The 23,017-nt window shown below is 38.0% G+C and overlaps 1 protein-coding gene across 1 annotated transcript in view; it reads left to right on the top strand.

Moving 5' to 3' along the window:
- The window catches only part of ME1 (malic enzyme 1), a 191,137-nt gene that overhangs the window by 87,304 nt on the left and 80,816 nt on the right, over positions 1-23,017 (top strand). The window contains exon 6 of the mRNA XM_024132987.2: positions 7,690-7,793. Coding sequence (XP_023988755.1) covers positions 7,690-7,793 — 104 coding nt within the window. The remainder of the gene's footprint in view (positions 1-7,689; positions 7,794-23,017) is intronic.

Here is a 23,017-nt window from a genome sequence, read left to right as displayed (position 1 = left end):
CCGGACACACAGGATCAGTGGCCATGGCTCACGGGCCCAGCCGCTCCGCGGCATGTGGGATCCTCCCGGACCGGGGCACGAACCCGCGTCCCCTGCATCGGCAGGCGGATTCTCAACCACTGCGCCACCAGGGAAGCCCATCTGTCCAGTTTTAACACCTCATAATAAAAATACAAAAGCAATTTCTAACAACAGTTAGTTTCTTAGCCAGAATAACTTAGCAAAGTTTCATGAAGGCTAGATCCCTTTTTTATAAATTACAAATGTTTTCCTCTTTTATCATAAGTACCTATATTGAGTAGTAATGAAGGTAGAAAAGGAATTAGCAGCTGATTGATAAGACAGTCCTCACTTGCTGTTAAATCACACTTGCCTGCCTTCTTCAATCTCTGCAGCTTACAACTAAAAGAAATTTAAAGAACAAAGACACTGGGGCTTCCCTGGTGGCGCAGTGGTTGAGAGCCCGCCTGCCGATGCAGGGGACGCGGGTTCGTGCCCCGGTCCGGGAGGATCCCACATGCCGCGGAGCGGCTGGGCCCGTGAGCCATGGCCGCTGAGCCTGCGCGTCCGGAGCCTGTGCTCCTCTCAACAGTGAGAGGCCCGTGTACCGCAAAAACAAAAAACAGCAACAACAACAACAAAAAAAAAAACAGCAACAAAAAAAAAGAACAAAGACACTGGAACTGAGCCACAGAAGTACTTGCCTAAAAAATACTCTTATTCTTTAAGTTAATAATGCAGAACATTTATTTAGGCAGGATGTTTGTGTTTTTATCTTGCCTTTCATCTATTATTTCATAGTCCACGTTTTCTTTAATTTACTTGTGAAGCAGTTGCTATATAAAAGTTATCTTTTACCTGAAGTAAATTGTCTTTGTCTCTTAAGAGCATTCCATACTTTATTTCTTTTTTTTTTCTGTTGTTGCCAAATCTTTTCATAGAAGTTATGTTTATCATTTATCTTTTCTTAAGTAAGTGACCAATATCGAAGCTTGATATTTTACTAAAGATGTGAGTAAATGTTCCTTTTGACCCCTCCAGTCTTAAAAACTGCTACATGCATCACCTGGTGTATGTTTGCTTGGGCTGCTGTAACAGTACCATAAACTGGGTGCCTTAGCCAATAGAAATTTATTTTTTCACAGTTCTGAAGGCTAGAAGTCCATGATCAAGGTGTCAACAGAGTCAGTTTCTTCTAAGCTCTCTCTCCTTGGCTTGTCTTCCTTCAGTGGTATTTTGTCTCTGTGCATCTGTGTCCTCATTTTTTCTTAGAAGAGCACCAGTTATGTTGGATTAGGGCCCACCCTAGTGACCCCATTTAATTTATTTACCTTTTTAAAGACCCTGTCTGCAAATACAGTCATATGCTGAAATACTGGGATTAGGACTTGAACATGTGAATTTTGGAGGGGCACAACTGAGCCCGTAACACATGGTCATTCTTCAAGAGGGCATGGGCAGTATGAGTGGGAGAATATTGTCTCCACATAGTCAGTCTCTGTTTATTAAACTGCTGCTCTGGGTCTCAGCTTTTCTGATTCTAGCTTTATGTTTAGTCTGGCCTTCAGTTCATGTGGACAGTGTATCTAGATCTGGAATCCTTATTGGAACTTAAAGTCACAAAGTTGAAGCCTCTTCCCATTGAGGAGGTTCCCCCTTTTGTTCTAGAAAGTACTCTTCATGTTTGGCATGAAGCAGCTGTGTTGGGGAGAAACGGAACAGAAGAAAAACCTTACAGATTTTTCGGCCGTATGAACCTGCCATGTATCTTTCAGCACTTGTACAGAAGTCATTGTTGGTACTAGAATGTGACTGGTACTAGGTTTCTATTGCTACCATGACAAGTTACTACAAACTTAGTGGCTTAAAATAGCACAAATATATTACCTTATAGTTTTATAGGTCACAAGCCTGACACAAGTTTCAACAGGCTAAAATCATAAAAGATGTCAGCAGGACTGAGTTCCACACCCTTGTCTTTTCCAGCTTCTAGAGAAATGCCTCCAGTCCTTGGTTCATGGTCCCCTTTATCTATTTTCAAAGCCAGCAATGTAGTGTCTCTCTGACCCTGTTTCTGTCATCCCCTTTCTTTCTCTGACTACGGCCAGAAAAGGTTTTTCGCTTTTAAGGACTCACCTTTAATCACTTCTGCAGTTTCTTATGCCACAAAAGGTAATGTATTTATAGGTTTGTGGGAAGGAGCATGTCATTATTCTGCCTGCCACATGGTTCCAGCTAGGTTGTCAGCATTTCTCCCTCAACCCCCCTCACTTTTTATCTTTGTCCTTTCATATTATGGGGGTTGCTTGCCATTTCAGTCGAGTGATCCTGCATTTGAATGAGTACTAATCGTTATATTGTATAGTAGAGCCAGAGGAGAGAAGATAATCCCTCAGTTCCCAGCTTGGTGTGTATTGTCACATGCTTACTTTTTCATCGTCTCCTCTTACCTCACCCTCTCTAAATTAGGATTATATCAAAGATTTATTCATCTGTTTTCTGAGGCACAACACCAATGCCTTGGGAAAGAGAATGGGGTCTACAGTTTGGTTTTATATGCACTGTAAGTCTCAGGAGCTCCTTGAAGTTTGTGATATATTTCAGAAATACCCATTATATAAACGAAAATAGAAAAAAATTTACCTGAGACAGGAACTTTCGGGGAAGTAGAATAATTTTATTTTAACTTAATAATTTAAGGTTGAAACGAGTGGTTCTCAATACACGTTCCATGAACGAAACCAGTTCAGAATTACTGGGGGCATGTGTTAAAAATGCAAAATCCTGGGCTCCACTCCAGACTTACTGAACCACAGTCAAATTTTAATCATTTTTATTTCCACTGCTTGTTAACGTTCATGCCAGCTCGTATGCATGCTGACATTGTAAGTATTGCTTGAGACTCTTGGCTGAGCATTGGCAGTTAGATTGCTTAATCATACTGATGACATGAACCAGCAAAACAGCAAAAAGTTTATATTATTTCTTTACAGAATTTGGATTTTCATTTGCAAATAATGAGTAAATAGCAGCATAGAGTATGATTATCTGTATATTATAAATATAATTTAAAAATAAATGCTGAAATGGGAAATATTCATAACATTTATGGCAGATAAAGATTTAAAATGGTCTTAGTATTCAAAGAACAGTTTCAATTCAATGAGAAAATGTTAAATATGAAATATACAAATTGCCTAAGGACACATGGTCACAGATAATTTAATAATGAAGAAATGAAAATGGTCAGTAAACTTATGAAAAATGTTTAATGATATTAGAAAAGAAATATAGATGAATACTACTTGATAATTATTTAAATATATTTATATATTTTTAACTCTACTATATATTTTATTTATTATATATTTTACATGTATACTTCAGATATACACACACACACACACACACATATGTGGAAAGATAATACTGTTTGGTTGCAACAAAATAAACATATTTATTATATGTCACTGAGGGGTGGGGGATTGTTAATTTGTTCATCCTCTCTAGAAGGGCAGAGTTCCAATACAGATCACAAATTTAAAAAATGTTCATCTAGTGAGTGATGTGAAAACTTTCCACAGTATATTCCTATGTGAAAAGGGGTTATAAAACAGTCTATGATATTGTCCCCAATTTGGACAGATAATATTATACATGCATAGATGTAAAGAAAAGGACATAGAAGAATATGCCTCAAGGTGCTAGTGGTGGGGTAGTTCTGAATGGGTAGAGCTTTTTGGTTTTCTTTGTTTTTGATTTTACATTTCAGCGCTCTCAAATTTTCTGATAGGAAGTACTGCTTTTTGTAATGATTTTTAAAAACTTTAGAATATTGAGAAAATATTTTTTATTTCTCAGAAACTTTAGACTGGAATGGTAGAAATGAGAGATATGAACATGGTAAAAGTTGACAGTGATTACTATTAACTTCAAATAAAAATTCCCAAGGTTCCAGAGTTGAGACAGTGCTAAGAAGTATGATAATTAATTTTACCAATATATACCCTCCTTATCTCCTTTTTGAAACTCTCTTATGTTTCCATATGCTTTTGTCCTTTACTCTCTTTCAAAGCCTAAGTTTTTTCCTTCTCACATGCTTCTAAGTCTTTGTAAGTCTTCAGTGACAGCAAATGCATTGCATGTGACACCTCTTGTTAAAGAAGGTCTAATCTGGGCTTCCCTGGTGGCGCAGTGGTTGGGAGTCCGCCTGCTGATGCGGGGGACGTGGGTTCGTGCCCCAGTCCGGGAGGATCCCACATGCCGCGGAGCGGCTGGGCCCGTGGGCCATGGCCGCTGGGCCTGCGCGTCCGGAGCCTGTGCTCCGCAACCGGAGAGGCCACAACAGTGAGAGGCCTGTGTGCCGCAAAAAAAGGAGGTCTAATCTTTTTAAAGTGTTTGCTTAATACCAAGTCTTTCATTTATTTTCCAGCAAAGATCTATTAAGTTTTTACTCTTGGCTGTGAGAAATTTTTAATCCAATGAATTAATGTCACTTCTGTGCCAGCCTACTTGGTCTCTGGTGCCATTATCACAACTGGGTAATCTTGTTAAATTGCTTTTGGTAGATGTTATTTTTTTGTCAGCCAGATCTCCAAGAATGCACTCATTATTAAAGCCTTAATTATCATGAAATTTTTTAAAAACAGTAATTTTTTACAGAGACATTATGACTGGAAGAATTTTATAACTTCCTGATTTAATTCAAAAGCTTTATCTTGTTCATAAGTCTTCATAATTGACTCTTCACTGTAGCAGACTTCTTTATGATATACTTTAATTACTAGCATGGGAAAGAATTAGAGGAAAGAGAAGGGGAAAAATGTAACATCTTTCCTCAATTGTGTTCTTTTTCTAATTCACATTTTAGAAGTCAAACTGTATCCCAGACATGGAGAAAGTATTTTAATTCTGGCAGCCATTAGTAGCTCATTGGCACTTCAACATCAACTGTTCAGAAGCCTGCCAGTAGATTGTTTAAAGTCTTTAGGCCTCAAGGAACAGCTGGGCTTTACAACAGTACTCAGTTTCAGATTTTACATTTCCTGTGAAATACATTTATATGATTTGATATGTTAACTTCCAGCTAGCCAGAAAGCCTTAACTCAGTGCTGTGCGGTACATTGTAAGTGGTTCGACCACATACTGTATTGGCCAAACCGAGGCACTTTCACAATGAAAGAGGATACTGTTATTAATTACACTAGGACAAGACGTGTAAGCTGGGCTATAGTTTCTGTTGTCTGTAAGCAAATTCCAGCATAGGTGATTCAAATGGTTTAACCTTCTTAACAACATAACCACACCTGCAAAACCATATCATTTATCTATAAACCACCTCCAAACCTAGTGACTTAGAATACTTACTGTTTTATTAATGTTCTTGATTCCCTGGAACGGCTAGGGAGGCTGGGATGCTTGGGACAGCTTAGCCTTTCTCCATAGAGATTCTCACCCTTCACACATTGTTCACATTCCACATGTAAAATATGCTCATCTCCATCCTAGGTTTCCAAAAATGTCATCCCAGGAAAAACAGCAGGCCCACAGTTCAGAATCCTGTCATCTAACTCAGGTCTAGATGCAAATGAAGATCCTCGTGTTTTGCCCCTTGCTGTGGCTCCTCCTATGTGTTCCCACATACCAGGCATGCGATGGTGAGGCAGGGACAGAACGACCACAGTCAACACTCCCTTTCAGAATGGCAGGAATAGGAGTCATATGGCTCTAAGTGGTTCGTAGCAATTCTGAATTCCCAATGGACGTATGTTACCAGGCCACCTACTTGAGGAGCAGGGAATGTTCTTTGAATAGGCCCAGTTCTTTTTCTTCAGAGTGGTTCTGTAGTTCATTGTTCTCCTAGGCTTTTGGCTCTTCTGTCTGGGCTCTTGGCTCTGTCCTCTGAGATAGTCTTCCTTTTCCATAAGAAATGGCCCCGTTGCATCAGAATGGCTCTCTCAGTCTGCTTCCTGCCTGTGGAAAGTGGAGGATCCAGTGAAGTATTTTCGTTTTGAAGTGTCTGTGTGTCAATTAATCCAAGTAGTACAGTACCTTTAAAAATTTCTTTTTGGCTTTCTGTGTATCAGATTATAGTCTACTACATTAGATAAAGGCCCTACTCACAATTCTTTTCAAAATAGGCCTTCTCCCTATTATTGGTTGACATATCAGAGTGCTGTGGTACCAGTTCCACTGAACTAGGCAAAATGGTTTCCTAGGCTCCACTTTAAATCAATCAGAAGCTTTCAAAAGAGTTATTACAACCACACACTCAAGTTGATCTTTGACCACAGGCCTTATTTTACTTTGGAAATCTTTTACAGGCAAGTCTTGTGTCCTCTATATTCTGTTTAAATTTAGCTCACAAGCTGAACATTTCCTTCTTTAGTTCATGTCCCTTTTAACCTTAGCGCACAGCCAGTTTATGCATTCAGCATTCTGCCTGGAAATCTTTTTAGTCAGATTCACAAGTTCGTTAGGTACATTTTTCTCTATTCTAGGTTACTGAAGGCGGCAGTGTTGTCAATTGTTTCACTATTATGTCAAACAGATTGCCATTTTTCCCAGGCTGTAAAAAGTTTGTCTTTGTAATTTCTTTCAGCAATATTTTATGATTTCCAGTATATAGGCCTTCCACATGTTTTGTTAAATTTGTCCCTATGAATTTTATGTTCTGGAATGCTATTGTAAGTGGAGTTGTGTATTTTATTTCATTTTTAATTATTCATTGCTAGTATATAGATATACATTTGATTTGTGTATATTGACCTTATATCCTACAATCATGTTAAATTCATGTATTATTTCTAGTGAATTTTTTGATAGATTCCTTAGCATTTCCCATGTACATGGTCATGTGTGTACAAATAGAAACAGTTCACTTCTTCCTTTCCAATCCTTATTCCTGTTTTTTTTCTTTTTCTTGCCTTATTTTAATGGCTAGGATCTCTAGTATGCATAGTGTTGAATAGAAGTGATGAGACTAGATATCCTTGTCTTGTTTCCAATTTTAGGGGAATAGCATTCAGTCTTTCACTGTTAAATATGTTGTTAGTTGTGGGTTTTTCACAGATGCCCTTTATTAGGTTGAGGAATTTCCTTTCTATTCCTAGTTTACTGGGAGCTTTTGTTATAAACGGGTGCATATTACTGTATATAAATTATACCTCAATTAAAAACTGATTTCATTAAAAAATTACCTATTCTAAAGCTTAAACAGAGTAGTGTTGCCTGATATATATCTATATCTATATATATATGTATATCAGTTTGAGAAAAAAATCTAAGAAAGGAATTGCTATCTTTCCATTTCCTAAGGTAATATGATACTTCAAATCTCAATATTATTTTTCTTTGTGATGAACTTTGCCTTTTGAATTTTACACAACTGAGAGATATTAATACCTTTTTCTCTCCTCTAGAATAAGACATAAGAATAACAATAAAAACATAAGAATGTTTTAAATGTTTAGTAATTATATTTCATATTCTTATTTATAAGCACTATAACTATATTATATATAATACTAAATAATAACTCTGTAGGTTAATTCTGAACCAGTATAGCTAGATTTTATTTCCATTTCTATCCTTTTTGTACAGATGAGAAAACTGAGGTTCACTCAGAAAGAGTAAATGACTTGCCTTTAGTTATTTCTATACTTATGGTAACTTTTTTTTTACAAATAGGAGTTACTTAAAGATCCATTGTACATTGGACTACGGCAGAGAAGAGTGAGAGGTCCTGAATATGATGATTTTTTGGATGAATTCATGGAGGCAGTTTCTTCCAAGTACGTATAATCTTTATTTTATCTATTTTTAAGTTAAATTTCAAAAACTTAAAGATAACCTAACATAATAAACTATAAAAATATCCAAGTATGGTGCAGTATGTTTAATAACTAGAAGTGATTTGAATGAAATATATATATCTCCTCATAACTATTGCTGGCCAAATGATAATCTCATGTGTCTCCCCCCACCAAAAGTTGTCTCTGTTTCTATCCCTGAAGATTCTTTTTTCTTGCAAGAATCTTCAGATTCTGTTGTTTGGGAGGCATGATTATGGTGAATGAGGCAGTGGCTAGTGACTAAATTACCTGAGCAAGCCTTTTCATGATTATTGGCAGTCTGTACTTTGTTTCTGGCTGCTGATAAAACCTGGTCTTCCATCATCTTTGTGGGTGAATCTGACTCTTGTGGTAGGAGAAGCAGAGGAAGAAGTGAGCATGAGTTAGTACAATCCACAGGGTCCAGAATGGAGCAAGATCCATGAATCTCTGATTAAATCGACTGTATTTGGTTAAGATGCAGTGCAATATTTCACCTGGTCTAGGTAGCATTTAATTGTGGACCCAGGGCTACTGTAAAATTTTCCAGTTTTTTTCCTTCAAGGTAGAGACTTCTGCCATAATTTAGTAATATGTTCTGAGAGAATTTTGTCACACTAACAGTCATCCCATTTGTTTCTGTATAGCCACAGAAACCATGTACTATTTAAAAACACATATGTTGCTTTGGTTTTTCATAGAAATGAACTCATCACTAGAATCAATTGTAACTATAGACATACTTCTCGTTTTTTTTATTATAAGGTTTAATTTTAAGAAGTTGAATTCAACGGCAGAAAATGCTTTCATCAGCTTGCACAGTATTTAGAATATTTTGAATCTCTTATTACCCAAGATTTTGTGCAGAGTATATTTGCCAATTAGTATGGACTACTTTTTAAAGACCCACACCTGATTTATTTGTTGTTATTATTTATTAACTTAAACTTATAATAAACTACACTTACTCATAGAAATAGTTGAGAAACTCTACAGTTTAAGTTCAAGATTTCATGGTACAGTTAATTGATAGTAGTTTTTCATGTTTAATTTTAAATTCCTTACCCTGTAAAATTTATGTAAGTTTTTGAAATTACGTATAACTTTGTAAGTAGCAACATTAATCAAGAGATTGTATAGAGAATACTGCAAGGCTATATGAAAGAAAAGGAAATTCTCAACATATTTGTTTTTATTGTCTGTGTAAATAAAATCTATCTTTATATAGATAACTTAAATATACTTCAAAGAAGCTGTTAAAACAAGTTATGAACTTAGCATGTATGGCCTATATACTTAAATGCTGTTGAAATAAAAAGAGAATATTTCCATAATCAGTGAAAAGCTTTACAGATGAAAAGCTAATTTTGAATAAGCTGTGTCAATCTAGAATCAGAAAAGCTGTTTTTTTGTTGTTTTTTTTTTAATGTTGAATTGAGAGGTTACCTAGGATCTGTAATGAGGAAATGGGGTTTGACAAGAGTCAACAATAATTTAAAATGCAGAGACCACCTGTAAATCAGGAATTATACTTCTGGGCTCTTCCCAGAGAAAAATCCCACAGACTTTTCAAAGACACTTCCTGGCAGGACACTACTTTGGGAAAAGTTTTCTAGAAATGAAACCTAGTACTACCAGATTAAATTGGGGAGTAGTCCTGAAGATAAGCCCAAGATTATTTAAAAAGGAAATATAACTTACATTCAAGGTGGAAAATGCCTGTTACAAGTTGGCTTAGCCAGGAACCTGGTTCTGAGATGGAGTGATTAAGGAGTATACTTGGAATCACCCCCTTTGGAGGGGGAGGGGACAGAAAAAAGTGGAAAAAAGAGAAGTTGAGCTACAACGTCGACTGGCCAGCAGCCTTGAGACCACCCCTGCATGCTATTTAGACCCTCAAGGAAAACTAATTTCCATTCCCCACTCCCCAAGCAACATTATGTTGGTTTCATAATTTACTATCTTGTCAGGGTTGGGATGGGGCAGTTGCAACTTCTTCCTCTTGGCTTTCTCTGCAATTAGATATCTTACCTCATAGGCCAAAGATTTGATACGGGTGTTGTGGCAGTCGCCAAGTATATGTCTATCCTGGTTCTACATTTGGGGACTGTGGAAATCACCACCGCCTGGGTCTGTGGTCTCAATGGGTCCAGTATGAACTAGACGTTGGCCAGGGCACCATTAATTACGGGCCTCCATACCCTTCTAACGTGGAGGGACAGCATATTGATGCTTCAGGTCTCCTGGTATCACTGTCAACTCTGTGCCCTGAAAATGTTTGGGTGTTCCCTGTCCCCAGTGCACAGTGACTTGAATAAAGGGCTATAGGTCTGTTTGGGGAAGGATTGGGGGAATTATTATCTTGTATTCTTGCCATGGTGTTGCAAGATCCTCCCTTCTGGAGACTAGGCTTCTTCTTCCATCAGTGAGTCCAAAAATTAGCGAAGGTTTGGAAACTGAGCATGTGATTGGGACTTCATTGGGGCAGCTACCCTCAGCTTTGTGGTCATCCGTCTTTGATTTCTTGTGAATGTACCTATTGAACAGTAGCCTCGTTAGCTTCTCATTTTGTCTCTAGGGATGCCATACTCTATGAATTAGGTCTGTAACTGTGGGTCAGCACCCCCTGCACACCAACCTTGCCACTCTCAGGATAGTTGTACCTACCTGGCTTCTGGTGGCTTCTGGTCCTCACATGGTTCTATTATCCCCATTGCTGTTAATGAGCCTGGTTCCATAAAAACCTTTCCTCTGTCACTTCTGACCTTCAGAAGAGAGCCACCATGCAGAACCTGGTAACGTAGATGTCTTCTCACTAGTACATTCCTCACGGCTTTGGTAAGTGGTGTGTTTTCTGGGCCTTCCCAGGGAACATCACCATCCAATGGGGTTCTGGCCTTATGTCACATGTGCACCCCAGCATGCGCTCTCTGAGCCTGTACTCCCTTCTTCTGCCATCCGCCCCAGCACTCTTAGCATTTCAGCATTACATGAGCTATTACTTTGCCCCTGTTTTTAGGAACCATCCTGGTAGCCAGTTTGTACCGTCTCCTGAGATTCTTGCCGGTTGTAAATCTTGCATCTCAGCACAGTGCCCTCAAATCAATAAACTCTCCCTTGTCTCATCTTAAATTCCAGCCCCTTTGATTAAACACCCTCAGAATTTAGTCTTAGATGTACTCTCCTTGCTAATGCAAACTTGCTAGATCTTGCAGTTCCTTTCTCAGATAGCCTTTCTTTTTCCTTTATCAGGCCTCTTACGTCCCAGGTGGGTTATATTGTGAAATAACCCTAGTTATATAGGCCAGGGTTTCTGGAGAGGAGGTGAGGGTGGACAGATGGGGGGTTACAGAGGCACAGGTTGTCTTATGGGAGAGAAGCCTCTACCTACATCATCCCCCAAAAAGAAGGGGCAGGCCACTTTTGTGGGTTCAGAAAGTCCTGGGGAATCTGGGAATTCAGGATTTTGGGAGGCATCAAACGAGACATCTCATCCCATGTGGTAGGATCCTGTTCTTTTCCAGTCAGGATCCTGACTTAGCACATCTTCTGTGCCTGGAAGTGAGGGGGTTTTTGACTACTCTGACGATTAATCCCTGTTCCTGGTCATTACCTTTCTTTGCCCAAAAGCTGCAAGATCTGAGAGCATTTTTGTATCTACCAGAGAGTTCCTCTGGCTCTTTCATGTTGGTGGTTACTTGCCCTTAGCTTTTGTTTTTTTCTTCAAATTTTCAAATGCATTCTTTTTTAAAAAAAAAAAAATTTTTATTGGAGTGTGTTTGATTTACAATGTTGTGTTAGTTTCAGGTGTACAGCAAAGTACATCAGTTATACATATATTGCCCTTAGCTTTTTATATTCTTTTTTGATTGTCCTTATAGTTTTTATTTCTCCTGTGTTTCTCAAACATCATTCTAGCTAAACTGTTCCCCTTCTGCTGGTATACCATCCCAACCTGCCTCTGGTGAGAGCTTTAACAGGTGGACAGCCACCTTGTGCCAGGGGTTCTCTGTGTGCCCCTGGGGTTGCGCTCCTCTTTGCCAGCCAGGCAGCTAGTGACCTAGCTCCAAAGCCCCATCTTATCACCTGCTTTCTCAGACCACTCCTGGTACCATCTGTCACAGATTAGGTTACCTGGGAAACATATTTGGAAACGACCTTTACTATTCAGAGGTTTATAAGAAGCGCCCTAGAGATCAACCCCTGTGGAAGGGGTACGCAGGGAGCAGGAATGGGCACAGGGTAAAACTGAGCTGGGATGCAGCACAAGACACCTTCCTCTGGCCCCATGGGGAACTCTGGAACTACAGTGGCTTTTCAGAATTGTCCCCAGTTGGGCTGAGATAGCCAGGCCTTTCTGTTTCTACATCAGTTAGTCATTGGATGTGTGTCACCCTGAGAAAGAGCGTGACCTGTGGTGTAGTGCTCTCTGTAGCTGAGGCAACCCCTGAGCAACGGTGGGGGATCTGAGAGCCATAACACAGTGATATTTAGAGTAAGATGAAAACCGAGCAGAAAAAAAGTTTTACGGTTTGTGATAAAGGCAGGTGCTAGAATCTGTAGGATGGACCATATTTCTGATACTCTGTTATAAGTCAGATGATAGACAAATGCTAGCCTCTGCATAATATTTTTGCTTTGGAAACATTGGCCACTGGAGCAAACCATTGAGTTGCCCCAGGCAACTGTGCCCTAACAGAAGCTAGGTTTCTCCAGTAAGAATGTCGTGTCAATTCTTTGTCATTGTTTTGATTCATTCATTCATTTGTTGAAAGCCAGGCACTGTGTTTGGTGCTGGGGATATGGGGCTGAATTGGACAAAAATAATCCCTGCCTTTCACATAGCTTCTCTACTAGAGGAGACAGATGATAGACAAGAAAATAAGCAAATAAGCAAATGAAAGAATGACATTTATAGTGAATGCAATGAAAGAAACAGGAAATTGGACTGAGAACAATAGTAAGTGACTTAATTTATATAAATCAGATGAGTGTTATAGATACCAGTTACCTCTTCTATGAAGTCCGTTGTCAAAGTCATGATACTTTTTAGTCATGGTACTTTTGTTGAAAATTAATATGAGCTCTTTGATTATAGTTAGGTAAATTTATTAACAGTGGAAAACTGAATTCAGAAAGTATGGATTAGCCTGGACACTAAGTAGCAGCTCCAATGGAGTACCACAGGTCTGTTTCCCTAGTATTTGCCTTTTCAACGATTTTATCAGTTGGTCCTAGTAATTCTACATCTGAGAATATAGGTTAAGAAAATAATCCTGAATAAGAAATAATTTCTAGTCCCAGATATGTTCACTGAACATTTTGCTTACATGATTTTCTTCCCTCTGCTTCCAGAATAGCACACCCTTCTCGCTTTCCTTCTACCTCACTGGTTGCTCCTTCACACTTCCCTTGGCTTCTTTCTTTTCATTCCCTTGACCTCTATACTTTACCGTACTCCAGGGCTTGGGGCTTTCCTCGTTACTGTTTATCCCCACCCTCTTGGTGACCTCGTCTGGTCATTCACCTTTATATCTGTGACTCCAGAATCTGTGTTTGGAGTCTGTACCTCTCCTCTGAACTCCAGGACCATAGTCTGCTTCCTCCTTGATATAGATCTGCACTAGGAGCAGCATCTGGGAGCAAATCGGGAACTGGACTCCTGACCTCCCACCCACCCCGCCCCCGCTCCTGCTGCAGTATTTCCCACTCAGTAAGTGAGAGCCCATTCTTCCTGTTCCTGAGATGAAAATCATTGGCGTTATCACTCTGTACCATGCTACTCGCAAAACTTGTTAGCTTTAACTTCAAAGTGTATCCAGAAACTAGCCGTTTCTCATGGTCTGTATTATTACTTCCCTCATCTGAACCTCTTCTCCCTGATTGTTGGGAACAGTCTCCTGACTAGTTTGACTGGTTCCTCCCTTGTTGCCCTTTAGTCTGTTCTCAACACAGAAGCTAAAATGATTGTACGTTAGGTAATTTATCTGCTCAAAACCCTGCAAGGGCTTATCATTTCATGCAGAATAAAAATAAGCGCTTGCCATAGCAAAAAAGGCCCTGAACCATCTGATTCCTTGTTCGCTATTTTTCTAATTAGAGCCAGGCATGCTAGTGCCTCAAGGCTTGTCATGTCTTCTCCCACCCTCACCTTGCCCAGTTTTCCACATGGCTAGCTCTCTCCTCCTTTAAAGAGATATTTAAAATTCCTCAAGGGAGTTCCCTGTCAGTCCAGTGGTTAGAACTTTCACTGCCAGGGGCCTGGGTTTGATCTCTGGTCAGGGAACTAAGATCCCATGGCGTGGCAAAAAAAATAAAAATAAAATAAAATACAATTTCCTCAAATATCTCTTTCCCAATGAGGTCTTCCTTGAGCAACTTATTTACAATTTTACCCCCGACTCATTTTTCTTCTTCTCTGCATTTATCAGTATCTGACATATTTATATTTACTTATGTTCTGCCTACCTCCTTATACTGTAAGTTTCATGAGAGCGGGAGTTTACTCTTTCTTTCGCTACCGTATTCCTGGTTTCTAAAATATTATCCAGCGTGTGATAAGTACTCAGTAAATATTTGTCAGATGAATGATTGAATTTGATTTGTGTTGTTTATATAGCTTAAAATGATAGGTATGAATGGCAGAACTCTGGTGTTTTAAATAATTCCTTCTTTTCATGTGATTTAATTTCAGGAAATAGTAAAGCTCTTATAAGCCTTACATACTGCCAAGTATATATTAAAATCACTACTTGTAGGCACTCCTTAAATATTTGTGTTTGTTTTTGTGCTTGTATTTCTTGTAGTAGCCTTTGTTTTCCAGAATCAGTTGCCTCTGAAAGTTAATAAGAAAAGTAGTGACAGCTTCAGCTTTGCTGTCTAAAATTCTTTATATCAGAATTTCATTGATAGTTATGAACTAAATGAGAAAACAGGCAGTACCTCAAGTGAGCTTTAAAAAGTTAGTATTAAATTTTTTAATGAAAGTAATAGAAACTATTCAGCAATGACTGTACTTAATCTTTTTTCCTTTTCCTCTTTCAATGATTAAAATTAAAAATTAAATTATTTAAAAAAATTAAAAATCCCTTGGAAGCACTAAGAATGGCAACAAGGATGATTATTATACTTAGACCTCAACCTCCCAAATTTTATTATGCTGTGTCACATAACACTTAAGATAATTTTAGTTTGAAGCCATTCCGTCTACCATTTGCCACAAGGTGTGGTAATGGTGTTTTCATAAAACGACGCTATCTTTACTGATTCAGCATTGAACTGAAGCCTTGACTACGTGCCTGAGACAGACCAGACTATTTAGAGAAGTTATTAATTTGGTCAGAGTTCTCAAAGGTCACATATCAGATTTCAAAGGTATAAGATACATAGCCCCTGATTATCATGGCCAGATTTACTAAATATATTTTTTATCATTATTATAATATCTTCTCTTTCTAAAGATGTCATCAGATATGTAAGTTAACGTGCTCTTCATCCTTACACGGGGCTGCAGTTCGATAATTTCTCCACCATTCTGTGTTAAATCTTTGGCTGCTCTGTAGGGAAGGGGCCTTTTTATTATCCTGTTGTTCTTCTTTCTGCCATTTCTGCTGCAATTAATTTCATGGCTGACTCTCTGTGCTGCCTTCTTCCACCTATTCCAGTCATTACCTTTTATGCCTGATCCTTTTTTTAGAAAAATGGGTATATTTATAGCTTAGATGATTTTATCTATAAATCTGTGAGTCCCTTTGGATTCCACCTGTCACTTTGGGCAGCATAATTTACTTTGGTTTTCATAAGAAATTTAATAAAAACATATGACTCTATGGGACACCACTGCTGTTCTTCCTTGTGGTCCAAAGGTGATGTAAACCATTTGAAAAAAAGATCAAGTGGAAAGAATGTCTGTCAATATGAGAAAAATCAGCAACCATGTTACTAAGGAACATGACTCAAATCTAATTTATGACTAGATTTTTTTTCCACTTTTCCATCCAAAGAAATATCAGATTCACACTTTAACTATAGCCATATTTTTCTTGGAATGCCAGCTATTTCTGTTTATAACTTTCTCTTTACTTTTTTTTTTCAAGTGAATGAAAAAGATAGGTCATGTAAGTATTAAAAATCTATAGGTATGCGGTGTGTGTGTGTGTGTGTGTGAGAGAGAGAGAGAATATAAATACATTTATATTCCCTAAAAGATTTAAGGTGGATATGTACTTCAGTATTTTAATGTTAGTTTTGCATCTTTGCCCGTATTCCAGTCCAGCCTTGGTGGAGCCAATTTGACTTGGAGGAGCAAGTGAAATTTATCATCTCTTTCTGAGCATAGTTTACAACTCTTTTCTTTCAGATGCTTTTCTTTCCTAATCCTAGTTTATTCTAATCATTAATTCTAATTGTATTAATTCCAGCATTCCTTTAATATGGGTGTAAATTTTTTACACTGATTTTATTCTGTTTGTACGAGTTTTATCTATGTATTACTTTATTGTGCCCTATTTTCCTTACTTGAATGTGCGTTTTGTCAGGAAAAAGAACTTTATTATCAAGAGATTACTTTATTTCTCACTGTCCCACGTTATGCTGTACTACATAGTGAGGATAAAATAACTCCCATTGAAAGCATTACTTAAACGTTGAAGGTAACGTCACGCAACTACTGTGGCACATATCCGAAGGAAAGGTGATTTCCTGACGTAAACTAGAGAATCATACAATTTTCCAAATAAAGTGGCTCTGCCTGTAGTAAACTAAAGGTTTGAATTTTAATTACAGAGAGACATTTATGTTTTAGATTTTAAATTTTCTCTAAAGAAGAAAAGTATTTTAATAAATTCCTGTCGTATCCATTATTACCTCTCTTTGTTTTTTTTTTTTTTTTTTTTGGTGGTATGCGGGCCTCCCTCTGCTGTGGCCTCTCCCGTTGCGGAGCACAGGCTCCGGACGCGCAGGCTCAGCGGCCACGGCTCACGGGCCCAGCCGCTCCGCGGCATGTGGGATGTGGGATCCTCCCAGACCTGGGCGCGAACCCGGTTCCCCTGCACCGGCAGGCGGACGCGCAACCACTGCACCACCAGGGAAGCCTCTTTTTCTCTTTGAATCAGCGAACATTGAGATCTATGTAGAGGAATCCCTTAATATTTTATCTGAGTTTATTAAAGCTAAATTATTGTATTTATTAAAGATAATCATTCTGGTTTGACAATTTGTATACCATGCTTCCTCTTTTTCTTCTTTGCCTGTTCTCCTGACTTTCATTTAGCTAAGTGAAGCCCAATTTCTTAAAAGCTTGTGTTTCTTGTTGTTTTCCGTCTATATTACCATATGTAATAAATTAGAAAAAAATGAATGAATATATCTGCTCATTGGCAATATTAAAAAAGGAGACTCACTGCAGATTTCCTCAGTTGTACTCATAGATTAATCTAAAAACAAAAGCAAAAAACCACTACCAGTAGCGATGCCTTTTGGGTCAAAATAAGGTCCTTTGTTATAACCTTCTTTCCTGCCTTCTTTAGTTTATATGTGTTTATAAACAAAGATAAAGCAGGTATGCACATAGGAAAGCAGTTTAGTTTTTATTTTTAGAAACTATCTGGGTTTGATGGGGAAATAGTGTAACCATATTTGAACGAGCGAGATATAATTTTATTATTGGAAATTAAAGATGCTGAAAGGAAAAGAGGAATTAAGGAAGCAAAGTCAGAAAGTTGGTAGGGGTAAGGTCAGAAATTAAAGGGACTTCTTTGTTCTCTAGGAAACGTGGAATCTAATGTGCAGTTAATGTCGTATCTGGACCTAATGTTATTGCTGGTGGTCAGAACATTTCAGTTAGTAGAAGCCAGAGCCCCTGTGATGGCCCATCCTGACCTCCCTGGCTTCCTCTCTGCCACTCTCTGCCCTGCCTTCCCTGTTGTTGGACTCTCAGGGTATATTCCCAGTTTGCTCTTGCTCTTCCCTTTCTCTGAAATCTGCTCCCTCCTCTACCCTGAAATCTACTTGGTTAACTTGGTTTTTCAGTATTTGTTGAAATCTTACCTTCTTCTGAGGCTTATCCTGATTCCCCCAGATGATACTGAAACAGCCCCACCTTCTCACCACCCCTGGCTCTCCTGATACACTTGCTTTGCTCGACTTTTTCTTATGATGTAACTTTATATTATTTACAGAGATGATATCATTGTATGTAATTCATTTATTACATTTTTTTGCTTATTGTGTGTCTCACCCGTTAGAATGTATGTTCCCCAAGGACAGGGATCTAGTTTGTTCCTTTTATGAGCAGGTTCCTATATCAGTGCCTGGCAGAGAACAGATATACGATAAATACTTGCTGAACTGAATTGCACGACACTCAAAGGGGGGCCACACAAGAGAATATGAGTGAATTGGCACAAATCTTTTCTGTTACTAGAAAAATAAATTTTAATCATGCCTTACTTTTGATGAGCTACTAGCATCATTTTCATGTGGAAGGAGTACCATAAAGGTGTTGTGAGAGGTGAATACCTGGTTTTTCCAGGTCTCATGAATAGACTGTTTCTTGAGGGACTGAAAGTAAGTGCTGAAGTTGGTATGATACATAAAATAATAACTACATCTAATGTAAGCTGGTAGTAGATACTTTTTGAGCTGATAGATTTCAGAGTTCTGTTATTTAAAGCTGTAACAAAATTGGTGTAAAGTTTGCCCTAATCAAGACATAAGAAGAAAATAATCATTCGTATTGCCGAGATGATTACATTCTGGCTAACTCAATTTTCCATCACTTGACTGTTACTTTTATTTCACAAGTCATAAAGCAAGCCAGAATTACCACAGCATGCCACAATTTTGATTTAACCATGATGTAGTGATTAATTCTTCAGACTGTTTTTCTTTGTGGTATCCACAGATGGTGACTCATTTATTTTTCATATCTTCAGTCAAAATAATACCACATCCTGCAGTATATGTGTAAAGACTGCCACATTGGTGAATAGGAAACAAAATAAGCAGCTGTTAAATTTATTGTTAGCCAATATATGGTGAGATAGGGACTGTAGAAATTCAAATGGAAAAAAGACTTAATCATTCTGAGCACAGGCTGGAGTGGGGTCGCCTGGGATAGGTTCACAGTCCATTTCTTCAGAGGCCTCACAGGGTGAATTTCTTATTTCAGTGAGTTCACCGTAGCTTGGATCTGACTCTCAGCTCAGGAAGTTTAGAAACCCGACTACAAAGTCCGCATCTCAGGAACATGTGATATGTAAAACCTTGGCTTTGAAAAGTGCGTGGGCTGACGCACTTTAGTATATAGATTTCTGTCTTAAGTGAGAGGGTGGATTATAAGTAAACATTCTCTGAAGTGTTCCAACTTTAGGATTTTATTAAAGTACTAAAGAAGCTGTATATTGGTTCACAATTCAGGGCTGATCTGTAGCCGAAAACTTAGTGAGTCAGTTGAAAATGTTGATCGCATCATATAATTATACTTGACCCAGAGGAATAAACTCATTCAATGTTTTAAACTACTTTGTTTTGCGTAAACTTTAGCTTTTCCTTGCTGCCCAAAGATGATTTTAGCAGGAGCTCAAGAGACAGTTGGCAAAGGGATTCATTCAAGAGAGAAATAATTCACAAAAGGTTTTTTATTTGCATTGCATTATTTTCTCTATGCTGCCTATTAAATCGTACAGTCAGCTTCAAAGCAAGTTCATGATAAGAATTACTTTCACAATAAAAAATGGTACAGAGAACTAAAACCTGTTGAATTAACTGTGTGAAGATTAAAAATGAGACTTGGGCTTACATAAGCCATTTATGCTAATCAACTAGACCAGCTCTTGACTTTCTCTCTCTCTATGTTTTTAAAACATCTATATCGGCACCATCTGATTATACCCTGAAGAAGAGACAAATAATTCCTTCTTGAGTAATTCGTTATATCCCATCCCATTATATCCCAAAGCAGAGACAAATAATTTCCTCTTCTTGAGTATCTTCTTTGACCCCCCCCAGTGTTTACGTGTGCATTTAACTCAAGCACAGGTCCATTACTAAATCTGTCTGACATTTCCTCTCTTATGTCCTTGATCCATGCCCTGACTCCCATTTATATCACCATATATCACCACCTTCCCTAGACCTTGACCACTTTCTATCTTTATCACCGTACAGAACCCTCTGGTAACTTTGGTGTCATAGTAATAAGTCTTCACGCACTTATCTTTACCCCTTTATTAACTCTTTTCACCCTCCGCATATAAATCCCTTTCTGATGTGGTCCTCGCACTTGGTCTTTCTCTCTTGCCACCTGCCACCCTCCGTGTATCCTTTGTACAATTCACGAAGAGCTAGTTTTAGTTGCCTGTACGTGTACCTGTCTGTCACACCTCTGTCTTTGTACATAATGCTCCTTCTTGCCTCAGTGCTTTTGATTATTTAATTCTTGGCTTGTCTTTTATAAATCAGCTTAAATCTGTAGACTATCCCAGTCTAGCTAATAGAGGCTTCCTGGATGATTCCTTATCCTAATGGCATGTATCACACTGAGTTGTAATTACATTTATTCATCTGAGTTAACATTAAGTCTTGGAAATACTGGAGGTCAAGGACTGGGTCTTTTTTTCTTTTCCTTTGTAATACCTGTCGTAATACGTAAGAAGTGCTCAAAAAATGGTTATTGAATGAGGGCTGAGGTGAAATCTTACACCTCAGAGATGTTGTATCTGAAGATTGTATATAACTTTAAGGAAAAGTATGTTGGATGATTACCTGAAATTAGTTCTGAATTCCTTAAAGAAATAGTGTTTCCACTCCCTATGGCTTTATAGCGTCAAACTAACAACTCTCTATACATGAGCAAAACATCCGTAGAGTGATTTATATTTGTTCAATGTTTCTGGACACACTTTAGTATTTTATATGCATTTCAAGGGTAAAAGGATTTTTACGCATAGGAGGTAAAAGTTTAGCCTTATTTATATCCCATACTTCTTATGATTTAACCTGCAAGCCTTTATGTTGTTTTCTGGTTACAAATGGCTAAGGATATAAACAACTAATAATCCTAACCATTTTTAGTTTTACTACCTAAACTCTAGATTACTCTACATTTGGATTCCTCCAGATCTATAGTAGAATTTACAACTGTTGAAAATTATGTGTGCACAGGGAGTATATAAAGGGATGCTACAAGTTAATGCAAGAGAATAATTAAAACACTTAGTTCATGTTAATGGTATTTGTGATAAAAGTGACCCTGGAGAATTTGTATGGTAGAGATAGACTTTGTTTTTTGTTTGTTTTCTGTTCTTTTTAAAATTGCTTTGAAAGGTTTCACACTCCAGATTTTCTACTATAATTCTTTATTTTTTTTTGCGGGGGGCACGCTGTGCAGGATCTTAGTTCCCCGACCAGGGACTGAACCTGGGCCCTGGCAGTGAAAGCGCCAAGTCCTAACCACTGGACCACCAGGGAATTCCCTAGAGATGGTCTTTGGAAATACCTAGAATGAGGGCAAGTGCAGTGAAACAACTGACCCAGCAGCAGGCCCAGTATGATAGCCCCTTCCTCTCTCTCATCTCAGCCCCCGCTCCAGCCCACATATATACAGGGTTGATTTTCCAGGCAAAATTCATTTCTGTTCAGTTTATTTTAGAAAACATTTCTTGTCCAGGTTAAAATGCTAGGCACTAAATCTTCGCTTTCATCAAAACATACCTAAATATAATGTTGCCCATAAGAAGTTGTTAGTGTTTGAGTCTCTTCATATGAAGTATCTAAAGTAGTCAAAATCATAGGAACAGAAAGTGAAAGGGTGGATGCCAAGGGCTGGGGAAAGAGGAGAGGAGGAATTAGTGTCTAAAGCTTATAGTGTTTGAGTTTTGCAAGATTAAAAAGTTTCTAGAGATCTGTTGCATAGCACTGTAAGTATACTTAACTTACTGAACTGTTCACTTAAAAAAGGTTAAGATAGTAAATTTAATGTTAGGTGTTTTTTACCACAATAAAAAAGAGAAATTGTTAGTGAAGTTTTTATAGATGAAAAACGTAAGTGAAAAAGCTTTTTAAAGATTAGTAAAATATCATTTAGTGTTAGAGACGAAAATATCTTATTATTTTTATGGTAAATGAAATTTACATTCCACGTAAAGTGCTTGGAATAGTAGAAGCTCAATAATGTAATTGAATACAGTACCTTTCACTTTTCAATTCAATTTGATGCAATTTTATGTTAATTCATTTTAAACTGCTTTTAATGACAGGATACTGGCATTCTAACTCAAAATGATCTATTTCTGATAAAGGGCTATGTATATAGACAGAGAGAACACCTTGAGGCTAAAAGGAAACTTTTAATATAAATACTCATTTTTCGGGATAGTTTATGCTTTGTAAATTTCCCTGGAATAGCTACTCTGTTCCTCTGTTTATCACTTGTTTGTATTTTTCTCCTAAATGTTACAAAATACAAAAGAATTTGCTTTTAATATACCTTTTACATACTACTGAACACTCAAAAATATTAGGTATTAAAAGGCATATTTTGAAATTAACACATTATAAATAAACTATACTCCAATAAAAATTGTTTTTAAAAGGCATATTTTCTTCTAACTTAGAAATGATCAGAAGGTAACTTGATTTGAAAGCATCGTTTGTTTTCTTGATATTTAAAACTATCTATTTAAATATAAGAAAGAATACCTTAAAAATTTATTTATTTATTTATTTAATTTTATTGTTGGCTGTGTCGGATCTTAGTTGCAGCACGCAGGATCCTCTTTATCATGCGGGATCTTGTGTTGAGGCGCGCGGGCTTCTCTCTAGCTGTGTTGTGCTGGCTCCAGAGGGCGTGAGCTCTGTAGTTTGCGGCACATGGGCTCTCTAGTTGAGGCGCACGGGCTTAGTTGCCCCATGGCATGTGGGATCTTAGTTTCCCAACCAGGGATCGAATCTGTGTCCCCTGCATTGGAAGGCGGATTCTTAACCACTGGACCACCAGGGAAGTCCCAAGAATGAATACTTTTTTTTTTTTAAACATCTTTATCGGAGTATAATTGCTTTACAATGGTGTGTTAGTTTCTGCTTTACAACAAAGTGAATCAGTTATACATATACATATGTCCCCATATCTCTTCCCTCTTGTGTCTCCCTCCCTCCCACCCTCCCTATCCCACCCCTCTAGGTGG

The sequence above is a fragment of the Physeter macrocephalus genome, chromosome 11 (genome assembly GCF_002837175.3).
Source record: "Physeter macrocephalus isolate SW-GA chromosome 11, ASM283717v5, whole genome shotgun sequence".
In the NCBI taxonomy this organism is placed as follows: domain Eukaryota; kingdom Metazoa; phylum Chordata; class Mammalia; order Artiodactyla; family Physeteridae; genus Physeter; species Physeter macrocephalus.
Note: the sequence above shows the minus strand (reverse complement) of the source record. Positions and strands in the feature narration are given on the sequence as shown.